Source organism: Ambystoma mexicanum, chromosome 4q, assembly GCF_040938575.1.
Source record: "Ambystoma mexicanum isolate Mex_15411 chromosome 4q, UKY_AmexF1_1, whole genome shotgun sequence".
Taxonomy (NCBI): Eukaryota; Metazoa; Chordata; class Amphibia; order Caudata; family Ambystomatidae; genus Ambystoma; species Ambystoma mexicanum.
Window position 1 is genome coordinate 38896996 of NC_090928.1, and position 18463 is coordinate 38915458.

The 18463-nt window shown below is 50.5% G+C and overlaps 1 protein-coding gene across 1 annotated transcript in view; it reads right to left on the reverse strand.

The window, feature by feature from the left end:
• LOC138468470 (protein unc-93 homolog A-like) overlaps window positions 1-18463 on the reverse strand; it is a 111997-nt gene that overhangs the window by 38478 nt on the left and 55056 nt on the right. The window contains exon 7 of the mRNA XM_069609004.1: window positions 14404-14535. Within this exon, the coding sequence (XP_069465105.1) occupies window positions 14404-14535 (132 nt within the window). The remainder of the gene's footprint in view (window positions 1-14403; window positions 14536-18463) is intronic.

Below are 18463 nucleotides of genomic sequence, written 5' to 3' on the forward strand. Positions count from 1 at the left end.
AATTACTAAATTGAAATGATTCATGACAATGGATAATGTGTAGAATTAAATGTACATTTGAAATGCAAATGAAATTCGTTACCCCTCAACAACATATTCTTTTTCCATGTGTTTAATACAAATTGTGGGTTGAAGGAGCCTCCTGCCACGCCCCACCTAATGCTCCGCCCACATTTACTTTTCGGGCCACTATAGCCATCATGTAAGATACTTTCAGCCCTCTCTCAAAATCAGTTGTGCAGCCCTGGCATAGATGTATGCATAGATGTATGTCTTTTAATGACACACAATTGGTGTTGTTTCGGTAGGGATGCACACAATGTAACACTTCCAGGTGAACAATCTCAGGCTGGTATGGTAGTGACAGTTGACTGTCCCTTGAGTCATCATCATTGATTGTCAGATGGTATGTGCCAGGGCTGTGTGCACTCCACAGGGGTGTGATTTTAGGTGAAGTAATTAGCCACCAGCTGCATACGGGCTGCCTCACCCCGTGCCCTTTCCCCTCCCATGCGCAGCGGGTGTGCATGCGGTTGGGGATGTGGGGGCACCACCATGTCCACGGGCAGCCCCGGCATGTTGCAACATTGTGCAGGACACATGCTGCCACTATGATCCTGCACACTACTGGGGGAGCGTATAAAAGCTGCCCACCAGAACGGTCAAGGGAGCGAAAGCGTGACTTGAGCACTCCGAATGTGCGCTCCACTATGCCCCGGGTTGCAATGTGTTGCAATGTGGGCTGTGTTGTATCTTGCCTCGGGTGGTGTGGTAGGGTTCCGAATTGGCGTCATCATGTGGTGCTCAGAGGGTAGGCACTGTCCCCTGGGGAGGTGGGGATGGGTATCATTAGTGGGGTTGTGACATTACTCAGTATCTGACATGCATGCATGGGTCGACGTACGCCTGCTTCCTGCTGGTGTACGTCTTTCTGGATTGGCGCGTCTTTTTTGGCGCATGCTTTAGCCCCGTTCGATTCCATTAATACTTGTAGGCGAGCGTGTGGCCGTTCCGCGCACTTGCCTCCTGTACTTCCCCGCCCACCCCAGTAATACACGTAACCCGCTCGCCCAGGCCCAATCGAGTGCAAAACTTCCCGCGAGCCCCTGAAATACATGTACCCCGCTCGCCCAGGCCCAATCGCGTGTGGAACTTCCCGCGCACCCCCGAAATACACGCACACGCTATTTTTGACACAGCGGGTGTCCGTGTTTGTCGCGTATCTTTGCACAGCATTTGTCCTAGAGGGCCACAGTATGGGACATTCATCAGAGCTGTATATACATGCTTTTTGTTAGCGCACATTTTTTTAATATGCAGGGACGCTACCGCCGGCCTTCGTGTGGCGGACGTGTGTTGACTTTTGGTTTGTGTCATGAGATCACCATTTCAATGCTGGGGGGTGGGGGTGCTGGGGGACATGAGTGGGACAAGAGTGGGGGCCTGCTGGCAGGTGCCCTGCACTGCTGGGGGGTGGGGGTGCTGGGGGACATGAGTGGGGGCCTGCTGGCAAGTGCCCCTCAGTGCTGGGGGGTGGGGGTGCAAGGGGACATGAGTGGGGCCTGCTGGCAGGTGCCCTGCACTGCTGGGGGGTGGGGGTGCTGGGGGACATGAGTGGGGGCCTGCTAGCAGGTGCCCCTCAGTGCTGGGGGGTGGGGGTGCAAGGGGACATAAGTGGGACATGAGTGGGGGCCTGCTGGCAGGTGCCCTGCACTGCTGGCGGGTGGGGGTGCAAGGGGACTTGAGTGGGACATGAGTGGGGGCCTGCTGGCAGGTGCCCTGCACTGCTGGGGGGTGGGGGTGCTGGGGGGTGGGGGTGCTGGGGGTTATGAGTGGGACATGAGTGGGGGCCTGCTGGCAGGTGCCCCTCACTGCTGGGGGGGTGCTGGGGGACATGAGTGGGGGGCCTGCTGGTAGGTGCCCCTCACTTGTGGGGGGTGGGGGTGCTGGGGGACATGAGTGGGGGCCTGCTGGCAGATGCCCTGCACTTCTGGGGGGTGGGGGTGCAAGGGGACATGAGTGGGACATGAGTGGGGGCCTGCTGGGAGGTGCCCTGCACTGCTGGGGGTGGGGGTGCAAGAGACATGAGTGGGACATGAGTGGGGGCCTGCTGGCAGGTGCCCTGCACTGCTGGGGGGTGAGGGTGCTGGGGGACATGAGTGGGGGCCTGCTGGCAGGTGCCCCTCAGTGCTGGGGGGTGGGGGTGCAAGTGGACATGAGTGGGAATTGAGTGGGGGCCTGCTGGCAGGTGCCCTGCACTGCTGGGGGTGCAAGGAGACATGAGTGGGACATGAGTGGGGGGCCTGCTGGTAGGTGCCCCTCACTGCTGGGGGGTGGGGGTGCTGGGGGACATGAGTGGGGGGCCTGCTGGTAGGTGCCCCTCACTGCTGGGGGGTGGGGGTGCTGGGGGACATCAGTGGGGGTGTGCTGGCAGATGCCCTGCACTGATGGGGGGTGGGAGTGCTGGGGGACATGAGTGGGACATGAGTGGGGGCCTGCTGGCAGGTGCCCTGCACTGCTGGGGGGTGGGGGTGCAAGGGGACATGAGTGGACATGAGTGGGGGCCTGCTGGCAGGTGCCCTGCACTGCTGGGGCATGGGGGTGCTGGGGGACATGAGTGGGGGCCTGCTGGCAGGTGCCCCTCAGTGCTGGGGGGTGGGGGTGCAAGGGGACATGAGTGGGACATGAGTGGGGGCCTGCTGGCAGGTGACCTGCACTGCTGGGGGGTGGGGGTGCAAGTGGACATGAGTGGGGGCCTGCTGGCAGGTGCCCTGCACTGCTGGCGGGTGGGGGTGCTGGGGGACATGAGTGGGGGCCTGCTGGCAGGTGCTCCTCACTGCTGGGGGTGCTGTGGGACATGAGTGGGGGCCTGCTGGCAGGTGCCCCTCACTGCTGGGGGGTGGGGGTGCAAGGGGACATGAGTGGGGGCCTGCTGGCAGGTGCCCTGCACTGCTGGGGGTGGGGGTGCTGGGGGACATGTGTGGGGGCCTGCTGGCAGGTGCCCTGCTCTGCTGGGGGGTGGGGGTGCTGGGGGACATGAGTGGGGGCCTGCTGGCAGGTGCCCCTCAGTGCTGGGGGTTGGGGGTCCTGGGGGACATGAGTGGGGGCCTGCTGGTAGGTGCCCTGCACTGCTGGAGGGTGGGGGTGCAAGGGGACATGAGTGGGACATGAGTGGGGGCCTGCTGGCAGGTGCCCTGCACTGCTGGGGGCTGGGGGTGCTGGGGAATATGAGTGGGGGCCTGCTGGCAGGTGCCCCTCAGTGCTGGGGGGTGGGGGTGCAAGTGGACATGAGTGGGGGCCTGCTGGCAGGCGCCCTGCACTGCTGGGGGTGCAAGGAGACATGAGTGGGACATGAGTGGGGGCCTTCTGGCAGGTGCCCTGCACTGATGTGGGTGCTGGGGGACATGAGTGGGGGCCTGCTGGCAGGTGCCCCGCACTGCTGATGGGTGGGGGTCTTGAGGGACATGAGTGGGGGCCTGCTGGCAGGTGCCCTGCACTGCTGGGGGTGGGGGGGCTGGGGGACATGTGTGGGGGCCTGCTGGCAGGTGCCCTGCACTGCTGGGGGTTGGGGGTGCTGGGGGACATGAGTGGGGGCCTGCTGACAGGAGCCCCTCAGTGCTGGGGGGTGGGGGTGCTGGGGGACATGAGTGGGGGCCTGCTGGCAGGTGCCCTGCACTGTTGGGGGATGGGGGTGCTGGGGGACATGAGTGGGGGCCTGCTGGCAGGTGCCCTACTCTGCTGGGGGGTGGGGGTGCAAGGGGACATGAGTGGGGGCCTGCTGGCAGGTGCCCTGCACTGCTGGGGGGTGGGGGTGCTGAGGAACATGAGTGGGGGCCTGCTGGCAGGTGCCCCTCAGTGCTGGGGGGCGGGCTGCAAGGGGACATGAGTGGGACATGAGTGGGGGCCTGCTGGCAGGTGCCCTGCACTGCTGGGGGGTGGGGGTGCAAGGGTACATGGGTGGGGGCGTGCTGGCAGGTGCCCTGCACTGCTGGGGGGTGGGGGTGCTGGGGCACATGAGTGGGTGCCTGCTGGCAAGTGCCTCGCAATGCTGGGGGATGGGGGTGCTGGGGGACATGAGTGGGGGCCTGCAGCAGGTGCCCTGCACTGCTGGGGGGTGGGGGTGCTAGGGGACATGAGTGGGGGCCTGCTGGCAGGTGCCCCTCACTGCTGGGGGGTGGGGGTGCTGGGGGACATGAGTTGGGGCCTGCTGGCAGGTGCCCTGCACTGCTGGGGGGTGGGGGTGCTGGGGGACATGAGTGGGGGCCTGCTGGCAGGTGCCCTGCACTGCTGGGGGATGGGGGTGCTGGAGGACATTAGTGGGGGCCTGCTGGCAGGTGCCCCGCACTGCTGGTGGGTGGGGGTCCTGGGGGACATGAGTGGGGCCCTGCTGGCAGGTGCCCCTTACTGCTGGGGGGTGGGGGTGCTGGGGGACATGAGTGGGGGCCTGCTGGCAGGTGGCCCTCAGTGCTGGGGCGTGGTGGTGCTGGGGGACATGAGTGGGGGCCTGCTGGCAGGTGCCCTGCAGTGTTGGGGGGGTGCTGGGGGACATGAGTGGGGGCCTGCTGACAGGTGCCCCTCACTGCTGGGGGGTGGGGGTGTTGGGGGACATGAGTGGGGGCCTGCTGGCAGGTGCCTCTCAGTGCTGGGGTTGGGGGTGGAGCGGGTCATGCGTTGGTGATCGGTAGTGCAAGCTGACATGTGGCTTGCCTGGGGGGCATGCCCATGGTGGATGGGCTGCCTGCGGGACATGACCAGGGGTGCAGGGTAGTCCCCTGTGGTGTGGGCTGCCTGCAGGGGCCGTGGAGGGTGTCGAGCGAACACCTGGGAGGAGCCACACTGCCAATTGACGTGTAGGACTCCACGGCACCCCCGAAATAAACGTACCCTGCTGAAATCGCGTGTGAGACTTCCCGCGAACCCCAGATTTACACGTACCCAGGCCAATCGCGTGTGAAACTTCACGCGAACCCCAGGAATACACGCATCCCACTCGCACAGGGCCTATTGCGTGTGAAACTTCCAGCGAACCCCAGATTTACACGTACCCCACTCGCACAGGGCCTATCGCATGTGAAACTTCCCGCGAACCCCAGATTTACACGTACCCAGGCTAATCGTGTGTGAAACTTCACACGAACCCCAGAAATACACACACCCCACTCGCACAGGGCCTATCGCGTGTGTAACTTCCCGCGAACCCCAGATTTATACGTACCCGGCTCGCCCAAGGCCAATCGCGTGTGAAACTTCACGCGAACCCCAGAAATACACGCACCCCACTCGCACAGGGCCTATCGCGTGTGAATCTTCATGCGAACCCCAGATTTACACGTACCCCGCTCGCCCAAGGCCTATCAAGTGTGAAACTTCCTGCGAACCCCAGATTTACACGTACCCCGCTCGCCCAAGGCCTATCGCGTTTGAAACTGCCCGCGCACCCGCGAAATACATGCACACGCTATTTTTGACACAGCAGGTGTCCGTGTTTGTCACGTACCCCTTTGCAAGTCATTTGTCCTAGAGGGCCACAGTATGGGACATTCATCAGAGCTGTATATACGTGCTTTTTGTTAGCGCATATTTTGGCACACATTTTTTTCATGCGCATGGACGCTACCACCTGCCTTCGTGTGGCGGACGTGTTTTGGCCTGTGCGCGTCTTTGCCCGTGCGCTGGTTTGCCCTATTCGATTCCATAAATACGTGTTGTAGGCGAGCGTGTGGGCGTTCCACGCACTTGCCTCCTGTACTTCCCCCGTGACGCCCACATTTTCACCCGTTGTTCCCCATTCCGCGTGTCACGCCCCGTGTTACGCCTACTTTTGTTATGTGCGCCGCGCTATGTGCGCTTTCGCTGTGGCCGTAGCGCACGCCGTTAGATGACTTGTGCGCCGGCGTGCACCACGCAGATTTTCAGCGCACATCCCAGATTTTACTTGCGCACGGACTTCCATGAATCGATGTGCGCGGGTTTTGCTGCGATTTTCACACTTGCACTGCGATTTTCGGACTTGCACTGCGATTCGCACGGTTTTGCATGCTTGCGCAGGAATTTTCAGCGCACATTAATTCCATGAATCGGCCTGTAAATGTGGACGTGAAGATCTTCACCAGGGTGCTGGTATCTCGCCTGGAGGCAAATCTCCCTAGGCTGATACATGCCGACCACACATGAATCATAATGCATAGGCAGGGGGCTGAACCCCACCTTATCATTAATTCCTAATGGCGGCGAAAGTGGGTGTCCTACTGCTGCCCCTAGATGCCGATAAGGCATTCGACAGGGTGAACTGGGCCTTCACCGGAGAAGTTCTCTCAACCATAGGGCTGGGCCAGTGGTAGAGGTGATGGATTGCAGCCCTATAATCAAGCCAACAGCTAAAGTGGCGGTCAATGGTTATATGTTACACACGTTTCGGTTACAGCGAGGCGCAAGACAGGGGTGTCCGCTCTCCCCATTGGAAGGGAGGGGAAAACAGATGGCTGTCCACGTGGCAATCTCCCCTGAGCTGTATTTGGGCACCACCACTGCACCATGGGATTGAAGAACCATCAGCATTCCAGATATGGTACGAAGGGGGACGGAGTAGGATGGGTCAGCTGTGAAGGATGGGGTCTTTATCACCATGGAAAGATTGGAGGAGTGTTAGAGGGTGGGCAAGTTATTTATATTTCGCTACTTACAGTTGAAGGGGGTTTTACTGGAGAGTCGATGGGGGAAAACCTACGTAGGCTGTTGACAGACTTTGAGAAACCTTTGCTCACAAGAACAAGCTCTAGGGGCCTTACAGCACACCTTCACAACTGTTCCTGTTGGCGGAACACAGGGATCCACCTTCAGCGAGGAACAAATGGGGACATGAACTCAGGAGGGTTATAGATGATGTTCTGTGGACATCAATGTGCAGAAAGATTGTGAGCTGAATGGCATCCTTACAATACATACACCAGGCCCTGAAGGTCTTATCTAGGGGACACTACCGGCCTGCAGTACTAGCGAAGATTTGTAAGGGATATGACCCACGTTGCTGGAAATGTGGGTGGGGGTGAAGGGACACTATGGCCACATGTGGTGGGGCTGCGCAAGTATACAGATCTATTGGAGCGAGGTCCTCTCATGGATCAAAGGGGTTGATAGGATCATAAGGGAATTCTCCCCATGGTTGCTTCTCTTTGGGGTGTGGAGAGGGACAGATGAGGGGAAGGATGGACGCATGGTTTGGGTGATGTTGGTAGCGGGCATATGCTGCCTGAACCCAGTTGTGAAAGAATCCAAGGATGTAAGTGGAAAGGGAATGGGTGGCGAAAGTAAGGGCCATATATGACATGGAATTTCTCACACACCTTTTAGATGAGTCCCGAATGAATATCGAGAGCCTATGGGTACCCTTCTTTGAGAAGTACAGTTGATGACAGTCAGAGGGGAGGGGGAATGTAGTAACCTAAGGACAAGTTACATAGTATGGCTCAAGTAGGGTCTGAGGGTTTATTCTTTTTATTTATTTTTTCTCTCTAGAAAAGTTGAGACCGTACTGAAATGGGAGAATGGGAGAACTACTGGTGAAATTGGGACCTCTAAGGGACTAGACTTGTTGCTGCCAGGGGGGTTTGGGAGAATCTGCTCGTAAAAAGGCTATCTCTGTTAGTAGGAACCTAATGGGGGAAGTGTGACCTGGCTGTATAAAAGGGAGGTGGAATTTGGGAGGTGGATGGAAGGAGAGGGAGGGAATGTGGGGGGGGTAATAGTTCAGAGAGATATTGGGGAAACTTTAATGTTGTTAATTCCATAGTGTTTGAGCCTTGCTTTGAGTTCTAAACAGACGGTACATGGGTCCTGCAGAAGCAAAAGGCGACCGAGCTGTAAAACGTAATCTTGTGCATTCAAAGTCTTGTTTTGTCATACTTGAAATGCTAGTAAAATTCAATTTACAAAAAAAGAATCCATATAATAGGGTAAAAAGATTCATAATGTAATTGAGATTAGAACTATTACCTACGCTCTACAGGACAGGTGCAGGGAGGAATATTCCCTACAAAGAAACACTTTGCCCCATATGCAACAAAGAGGTGGAAACCCAGAGGCATCTTACAAATTGTCCAAAAATACGGGACTTTTATGTCAAAGCATATTATAATTTAAGATTTGAATAGAACAATTTTTAGTCAGATCAATCCTGGGGTCTTTTATAGTACAATTTAAAATTACACTATGTATCATATGTGGTGTAAAATTGTGGATTGCTCGGATTTGTTAGATGCTGCTTAGTAGTTTGATAAAACGCTCTAAAAAAATATTTTTATTTTTAAGCGATTGATAATCTATTTCCTTTTAACATGTTTGTATAGTTTCTATGTTATGTTATGTATATTTATAGAGCGCCAAAGCCCTAAGCATTATAGGTAATGAGATTTCTTATTTATGTGAATTTTATTGTTGAAATTGAAATAGTATATAATCTTCTATGGTGATATGGAATGAACTGTTTTTTATATATGCAGTTTTAAAATGTGTATTTAACCATGCAACACTTTAATAAAAAATCCAAATGAACTATATCCCACATGAGACCCTGAAAAACAACTTACACAGAAAAGACAGCATCCCGCCGAAACAGTATTCACTAAATGTTGTCACAAAAGTGGTGATGGGCAGTGATTCCCAAAGCAAGCTGTTGGTATGCTGGGGTCAGATCCATAGTGGAACATGACCTGTTGGGTCTATGGTGGGCAATATATCTTCATAATAAGTTTAATAGATGGTGATCTCTCGATATGTTGAGGTTAATTTCCGTTAAATTTGCACATATACTAAGAGCGCCATACTGATTGTGCGCAAACACCATCGGGGCAACCATTCTGATGATTCAATCACCTCAATGACCCTCTAGCTACTACATATTCTACTCCCTTTACCATGTTTCTCAAGCTAAAACAGACACATCTCACACATTGTGTACCATAGGTACAGCTCCCCATTTCAAAACAACTTTATTGCCAAAACCCTTAAGCAACGTGGCTAGATAATGAATACCTCTGGGTATTTGGTTGCCAAAGCCTTGCCTGACATTGCTTCACCCACAAATATAATTGTACTTTCTGGTCAAAATGCAACTCAATTTCGAGTGCACCTTGCACCTCCCAATTTAGAACATTTACCCCCTTTTCAGCTACATATAAATTTCCCGTTGATGTCCATTTCTTATATGTGACTTGTACCCACACAAATACCAAAATCAGTATCAGGTATTGCCCATGCATACTGAGATTTATGTCAGGTGGCCACAACTGAACTGTGCTCTTTTTACACCGTAAACTATACACCTCCTTGTACACAGTGGTATTCAGTGAGCCTGAATCAATGAATGGCTCTAGCTCAATCCTATTGACGTCTCAAACCTTCCAATCCTGTTTTCCATTCATCTGTAATATCACCTCTTCCAGTTAAGCCCCTTTCTCTTTTTCCACCATGCTCAATATGACTTGCCCTACTGCACAAATATTCAAAATTCGCCCCTTTTCCCACATCTTCAGCACTCAGCCTTAGCAGATGGACACTCCGTGAACCCCAGTACTATGTCTAAACAACATACACCTATTATTTGATGAACAGGCTTTGGCACAAAGTTGCTCTGCACTTGCTCTCTTATAGGAATACTCTCCTTTGGTGTCCTTCTACCCACGACCCCTGTTAGCCTCCCTGGCCAACTTTGTAGGGTGCATTTAAAGGCCCCAAACAGAAGTCCCTTTCGCATGAATGGCAGGATTTTAAACACTGAAACAAAAACTGCCTGGACTCTGTTGTTGTTTTTTTTAACTAAAATTAAAGAGCCATGTGGTAAGAGGCCTACCTGTCATTACCAATTGATAAGCAGCATTTTCATTTACAAATGAAGGAGGAATCAAAGATCAGTGTCACATGCAAAACAGGATATTTAAACATTGAAAAGAAAAATGGTCTACTCATGTGTGTGCAAATAAAAACAGTTTTAAAAAGGAAAAGTGAAAAAGGAATCACTGCTCATAGAAAAATGTCAGGAAAACAAAACATGATGTGCATGACCAAAAGCAATATGTTTCACCTACAAAACTACAGTGACATTTGAAGAACCAATTTGTCTTCATGGAAAATGTTAGCCCAAGGCAGTCCGTTTTGCTGGCTGTGGGCAGACCTTCACAAGGCCATCTCCCCCTTCCAGCCTGGATGTCAAATCTCCCATGTAATGACCAACCGCAATAAAAATGTTCTGCTAAAAGTGTCGAAATTCAGTGTTCTCCAGATCTGCTGGCTCTGAAAGCATTGACTTCAAGAAAAGTTACCCCTTGGCTGGAGCATGACTAATAGGTGTGAAAATGGGTGCACCCACTTCAAAGAGCACACTACCAGCACAAAGGAGGCTTATAAAAAAAATCTGGGCACAAGCTGACCCAGTGAAAACAAATGGGTAGAAGGCAGGAGTCAGAGCCATTTGTCCCAGACAAAGAGTGTAATTTCCAGGCGATTTTGGGGATATAAAATTCATTCACGTGCGACTCATGGAACTGTAATGGCTATCAAGATGTGCTTCTTGCAGATCTGAACATGTTCCAAATGTGAGAGTTTGTGAGCAGGTGGAAAATGAAATTAGGGATATGCTTAATAACTTGCATATTCATAACTGTTGTGCTTTTTATGGAAATGGTAGAAAGGTGCCACATGACCGTGCTACTTGATATAGATTTGGTGGTCGGTTTATCTAATTCCCCATGATTATCTGAAACAGAAAATATGTTTAGTTTGGCAGTTGCTAGTAAAATTATGAAGTTGTCATAGATAACTAGTTTTTGCCAAAAAGTTGAAAGGAGAACAAAGGCTGATGACAAATGGGAATTGCCATATGCTGCTCCAGACCCCTAAACCAATCCTGACTTGGAGGCTTGGTTTGGGAGGAGAGAGGGGTAACTGTCCAATCCTAGTGGCAGCGATTATTGCAGGGTTCATCCCCAAGATTGTAAAATTGGCCGCGTCATCAATGCTATATAAGGGGGACTGCACCAGTACAGGAGAGACACAAAAAAAAGAGAGAACAGAAAAAGGAGGGAGAAAGAAAAGACACAGAGAGAGAAAAACAGATAGACAGGAGACAGACCATCAGGAAGGCTGCTGAAACTGACCATCTGACAGCTATAAGGAGACACCAGAGGAGATTGCTGAGAGTGCATCTCGGAGGAGCTGTCTATTCGTAGAGAGGCCTCAAAGCTGACTGGGTCCTATGGTGCAGAGCAGGAGAACAATTTTTAGAGTGGAGTGACCAGACCCCGCCCTATCTTTTGAGATGCAGCTGGATTTCCTGAGCCTTAAACAGAGGCTTACTATGTAAGTAAAACCGAGCGCCAGGAAACCAAAAGGTGGGGGAGTCTGCTGGCCCTGAGTCCTTTCCCTTTATGGTCGGTGGGGTGGGGGGGTAAAACCTTGTAGATCCTTAGCCTATTTAATCAAAAATATTAAGTTAATTAATTCCCCATTTGGCAAAACACTATGGGCGAATTTTGTTAAAAAATCGAAATTAACAAGGCTCACTTCACAGTGTGTGCTGACAATTATAGCCTATAAATTATTGAGGTAATCCTTGTTGTCCAGCTGATCCCGACTTCTTTAAGGAAGAGGGGTGTCTTTGTGCTTAAATCAGTCCAACCTTTTTATCGAGCTTACCCAAACCAGGCATTTCAGTGAGGGGGGGGGTCTGAAATCCAGAATTCCTCAAAGCATTCCAAGTTTTCTGTCTGACTTCTCAACATAGACCAAAACAAAGGGGGTGGGGTCTTTAAAAAAACAATAAATCACCCTGTGTTTATTTTAAACCAAAAGTGTGGTGTGCGCAAAATAATAATTGCCATATGTATTTTTACCAATCTTAAAATCCTACTGCTACCTTTTTAAGCCAGCAGGAAAATCAAAATCGCATATTACATAAGTGCCTTTGTTATTGATCAGTGTAATTATTAAGTGAAGTGAAATTTGCAGAAAGTGAAGAATTGTGATTGTGTTCTTTTTAACTCACTTTTGTGATTTATTTATGCTGAGAGAAGTTGATTGTGTTGTGCCACGGATAAAGTGGTGTTTTGACATGTTCGTGCAAATTTCTATCACTAAAAACATCCCAATATATTTCCCGTACATCGGCCTGGTTCTTGACTCATTGTTAGCTCAGGGGAGAGGGCTCCAAGGAGCATTATATGTGTCTGAGATAGGGCTAAAAAACGAATCTGTTAAACAGTTTGTTGCATAACCACGTGAGTGGGGAGGGAAGGAACTCCCGTATTGAGGGTCACTTCTCAATATACCGTTACAACTTGTCAGGTTCCCCTATATTTTACCCATGGACAGCCCACATTTCGCCCACAACTAATCTGTCCACTCTGCTATTAAAAACTCTTACAGAGGCATTTCAATACCTCAGGCCATCTTGGCAATTTGCTGATGTTCCTGTGTTTTGCTATTGCTGGTTATCCTCAGCTTGTTCTGGATACATTCATAAATAATCCCTGTGAACTCAAAAGCAAGGCTGCTTTGCATTTGCCCACAGTCTCGCCAAATAATGTCACCCTTGAATACAATTGCTAGCACTCTAACATAATGCTTGAATTATTTCCAAAATGCTTCTCCAGTGTTTTAATTGTTGCCTTGTAGCATCACACCTGTGCATTAACCATTTGCCCAGCATCACCTCTATCCTCCTCCGGTATTCGGGGAAATGATGAAACATCTGTAATCCCCCTAACTCCAAATAATTTGTTAAGGTAAGCTTCTTGAGGGCATCATAAAACTGCTTACCTCCAGTAGTGTGCAAACACTTTTAAAACACCCCCGCTATTGCTCCCACGGTATTGGTGATTTTTCAGGTGTTTAGTGGAAACTCAGTGGTGGTGTAATATGTTACATGGCTCAAACACTATGTTGAGTGTAGATGACCCACCGCTAATAGCAAGGATCGCGTAGCACTGTACCAGACTAGCTTGCTGCGCTGTTTCTTGTACTAATGAGCATACCCATGGAACAGCAGAGATGGTTATTTATTTTCTTGTCATAGGATTTACCAGTAGAGGCCTATTTTTTGTTTGAACATGTGCTGCATATGCAATGCCTAATTGAACTGCTATTGCATGCCAGCACCTGTACTGTTATGTCCTGCTCCATGGTGTCTTGCTAGTGTACAGTGCACTTCTGTCCATGGCTGGGACTTATCTGCTGTGAAGTCTTCAATACCTGGGCGAGTCATATGACTACTAAGTTTAGTGCAGAATACACATGCAAACTAACGCCCTTGCAATGCTCTTCCACATTGTATGGAACTTCCCTCTCTGTGCCTCATGCCAACAAGCCCTGCTCAAAGTCCTCTTTTTCTGTCCTGCGCTGACTAACACAGATCCGCTGTTGCCTGCTCTCAATGTCCTCAGTAAAAGACAGTCGTGTGGTGTGGCTCAAGGCCTCAATCGCACTGCGACAAGCCCTACTTGCCCATGCCCAGAGTCTCTACGTCCAGACTAGTGAGTCGACGTATACCACCTAGCCAACATTCCTTGTCAGTGTTTAACCAGCTGCGTACACAGGCCTTGGCCAGCATGGGATTACTATGCATCCCCACTGGCCACCACCTCCTGCAGCAAGGATCCACGCAGCTCCGGAATGCCGTCTACGCTCCTGCTCATCTCATGGGCACAGCAAGACATGCGGTGCTCTTCCCTAGACTATGTCATTGACAATATAGTAAGGAAATATATTTCAGGTAGATTTAAATAGGAGATTTATGAAGAGCAGCACATAATACACACACCTTTCTCCAACTGAGCACTTTAAACGTTACCTCGCAACACTCTATCTGGATCCTGATGACATCACAGGTAAGCAATCCAAGCGACAATGGGCCTCATTATAAGTTTTCCGGTCCGGTAGTAACAGCGCTGGTACGCTACCAAACTACCAGTTCTGCTCGCGAGTGCCTTTAAGCCTGCTAGGTCTGGCGGGCGTACCGGCACCCGCGAGCAGAGCATGTCGGATGCACCAGCACCATTCACGAATGGTGCTGGTGCATCCGACCTCCCCATTCCCATTGAGCCCTGTGTGCTCAAATGGGAATGGGGAGTAATTATTACCAGCACCCGGCAATGGGGATGTACCGGGTCCGCTGGGGCTGGAATGCCCCGGTACATCCCCATTGTCGGGTGCCGGTAAAAAAACGACTCCAGCAGCAGCCGTGGCTGTAATTACCGGCACGGTTCATGCCGTAGTCGTAATGAGGCCCAATGAATGTATGTCCTCTGAGTCCATGTAGTACCACAAAGAAATTGCATGTTCAACATTACGATACTTGAGTTTGATTCGCAGTTACACCTTTAGTTAGCAAATCCAATTGTATCTGGCACTCACCACTTGTTCCCGTCTGCCAGACCGCATCGCCAATGCCCCAGAGGGCTGATAACACGAAGAACACTGCAAAGTGATCCTTCTGAGGGTTCCAGAGCAGCAGTGCAATAATGCAGGCTGCATGTACCGCTGCACCTGTCAACAGGAAATGGGAGAGTATATATAAGCTGCGGACAGGATGGGCAATCCCTCATAAGGGAATCTCAACTGAAAAATAGGGTTACATTTTGTACAATGTACCTGAGAAGCAAATCTATTCATTCTACCCTCCACCCCTGTTGCTATTGTGAGCTAGTGCTGGGCAATCAAAGAAGGACACGGAGCAATTATACCATCAGTGAGTTTGTAAGTATTGAAAAGAAGGTTCTATGTCTATAGGCCGCGCACAAAAGGTCGAACCCGTGATTGGAGCGCAAAAAGTCGCAATTCCGCAAGTGCAACCTTTTGTGCGCGGGCCTCTCCCCGTTAATGTCAGGGGGTTGTCCCTGAACCCCCAGCTGCTACGCGGCACCGTCCGTCCCCTTCCACAGCTCATGCTCACTCCGTCCTCGGAGATCCGAGTTCCTGGTTCCTTCAGCACTCTGCAGAGCGCTTACCCGGAAGACTGGTGCACAGCACGGCATGCTTTTGTTCACAACCTTTTGTGACACAGGCATCAGCAGAAAAATAATAGAGAAATGGTCCAAGAAAGGCAGTCCATAAAAGCCCAATCACTGCAAATGCATTTTTTCCCTTCCAAGCTACGTTCAATGGCGTTGTTTCGGCCTCTGCAGAACCCGCGGTGCGGGGGGCTTGCTGCCATATGTCCTGGTGGAAAGGCCCCCTCTGACTAAAAAAAGAAAATGTCTTTTTTAAGTCACTATCTTCATTAAAAAACGTATTTCCGCTACAGTGCTGCCAATTCATCTGAGAAGCTCATCATCGTTGAGCATCTTCAAAAAAGGGCTCAAAACCTTCCTTTTGAACTAGCCGAGTAGCCGCCTCTCCCGGCATCTTCATCTGTCTGTCCCCCTGGATCCTTGGGACAGCTTGTTTCTGTTTTATGTCGTGTCAGTCTTGTCTGCGCCCTCACACCCACGGGTCTATGGCTGCGCAGTACAAATGTAATAAAGTAAAGTAATGCAAATAATTTCTTTATGAAGGCAGAAGGACTTCAAAAATAAAATATTTATTTTTGAAGTCATAGTCTCCCCTTAAATGACACCCACCCCATTACATGGAGGCTTTCAGGTTGGAGGCCTCCATTTTATGGGTGGGGGGCCCTATGACTTCAAGAAGAAGTTTTACTGCACCATATCAGATTAAATTCTTTATGAAGTCATTGGGCCTCATTACAGGTGGTAAGGGATTACCGGCACCGGTAAGGACACCGCTGCCAGTAATCCCTTACCACCCTATTTTACCAGGCTTTATGGAAGGGACCCGTTAAGGGACTTCAGAGCTAATAATGGTATCGCAAATTATTTGCGGTACCGTTATTAGCTCCATCCCCATTCCCATTCAATGAATGACCCAGTAAGTGCCTATTTCGGGAACCCGGACCCGGAATGCGGTAAGGGGGTAGCCATGGTGCTAATAGCACCATGGCTACCTCCTACCTCGTAATGAGGCCCATTGACCTCAAAAATAAACTATTTTTGAAGTCATAGGACTCCCTCGCACACCGTGACATGGAGGCCTCCAGCTCCATGGCATGCGCAAGCTGCCTGCTGCACTGGAGGTCTCATTCCCTGTCCTGGATCAACGGATTCAAAGGTGAGAAAATGAATTTTGTGTAAATGTATGTGCGTGCATGTTAGTGAGTATATGTGAATGAGTGAGTGCGTGCATGATGTATGGGTGGGTGTGTGAGAGTGTATGGTGAAAGGATACACATGTAAATGTATGGGTGACTGGGTTTGTGTGTGTGCGTTTATGTTGAATGCTCTTATTACTTACCTGTAATCTTCATTACTCCTAATCCTACTCTTCCTCATCATAGTACTTATGTATGAGGCATGATGCCTCATGCACAAGTACTGGGACGAGGTAGAGGGGCTTGGATGTAATGCCTGGCTTGGTTACCTGTAGTCTTCATACTCCTAAACTCCTAATCCCACTCTTCCTCATTGCAGTACTTACCCATGAGGCAAGGTGCCTCATGGGTAAGAACTGGCACAAGGAAGAGGGACGTGGAGGTAATGGTGTGTGCTTGTGTTTAATGTGTGGGTTACTAACTGGTAATCTGTATCACCCCTAGTCCTACTCTTCCTCATCCCAGTAATTGGCATGTTGCATCATACACAAGTACTGGGACGAGATACAGGAACGTGGATGTAATCCATGGTTTAGTTACCTGAAATCTTCATTACTCCTAATTTCACTCTTCCTCATCTCAGTACTTACCTATGAGGCAAGATGCCGCATAGGTAAGTACTGGGATGAGGAAGAGTGATGTGGAGGTAATTCTGGGGCGAGGAGCTGATTTTGGCAGTTTGGATGGTAGTCTTGGTCAGCCCTGATTGTGGCATGACCTGTGATTTGTTGCTGAGCTTGGGGGGTAGCCCTCAGCAAGGCTTGCAGGGGGAGGCCCCACATTTTGACATAGGCCACTGGCTCTGTTAGACGAACCTGCGATGAAACATTAAATAGAGATACTCAGGCATTTCTGTTCATTAAGTGGGGAATACTATCAGATGTCTGTGCATCCCCTTGACAGCAGTGTGTTTTGCTTCGTGCCTGTGAAGGGACACAGGGAAAGAGCCACATGGCAATTGCGCATTTAGAAGCACAACTGCTTGAGTATTGGTTTGTGCTTTCAAGTAGGCCTGTCACGTCCCTTCTCCTCTCTGCCCCCACAACAGCACACCCATGGGTCTGAAACTACATGTGCGTGCTTTAGAGGACCATAAACACACACACAAGACTGGACTGGCCTATAGGGAACTCTGGAGATTGCCTGGTGAGCCTCTTTTTTGTGTTAGCCTATTTTATTTACAAATGTTCTAATAGCAAAAGGTTAGGCTTGCTGAAAATGTGTAGCATGGGGCCAACCTTAAACATTATTTCCAGGGCCTCTTTTGGTTCCCAGTTCACCCCTGGATCTGCCTACCTCCACGGCCTCGCCCGCATACACACACCAGCAGCAAAACTAACCATGTAAGAGTCATTACTCTCGCTCCCTGGAGGGTGTCTCCCAGCCCTGGCACTGCTGGCAGCTCTTAAAGCGAGCAGGAGGAACCACTGGTTGGCATGCAAAAGCACATTCTCTCATGGTTTGCACTGTGACTGGGCCCACCACTGCCAGCTCATCAGCAACCTGAAATGATGTGCATATGCTGGCCTGGGCTGGGCCTAGCGGCACCACTGTCGTGAAGGGCTGGCCCGAGCCCTGTTTTTTCAAAAGCAAGAATTGTAACGATTAGGATACACACACACACCTGTGCAGAGCAGCCCAGCTCCCTTCGAGGCAGAGGAGGGGAAAGAAATGAACCTTTTCTAATGCTGTCATCATTCATTTTTAAATAACATAATAATGGGTACACATTTCAGTCCAGTTATATTTTCATCAGCCCGGCCCACTTAAGATGCAAACGGCCGTATTGCCTGAATATCCACCCCAAACCTCTTGTTACTTGGCATTTTATTTCCACACAAAGGAGATATATTGTTAGCAAAAAGAGCTATCTAGATGCATTCAATATGTATGCTCAAACAAGAAGAAACCTATCTTTAAGACAAAGGATGGAACACTAGATTTTTGTCTGATTGACTGGGCAGCGTTGGTTGCCCTGCTAATTTTGCATATGTTGCTGGCCAATCTATCTCCAACTTCGACTACACTTTTATTCATATACCTTTCCTTACTTCCGTACTTACTGGAATTTGTCATCTAATGCAATAGGAAGGACTCAAAAGGTGAGCATGAGCCTCTACCTCTCACATAGGGTGCTGCCCCGACTGGTGCCCAGAAGGTTTAGACCTCAATGTTTGTCGGACTGTTGGGTGTTCTCACCCATTGGTATGGTCTTAGTCCAATCAGTATGCTGAGGACAACCAGATCAATGGTCTTCAATGGCAACTG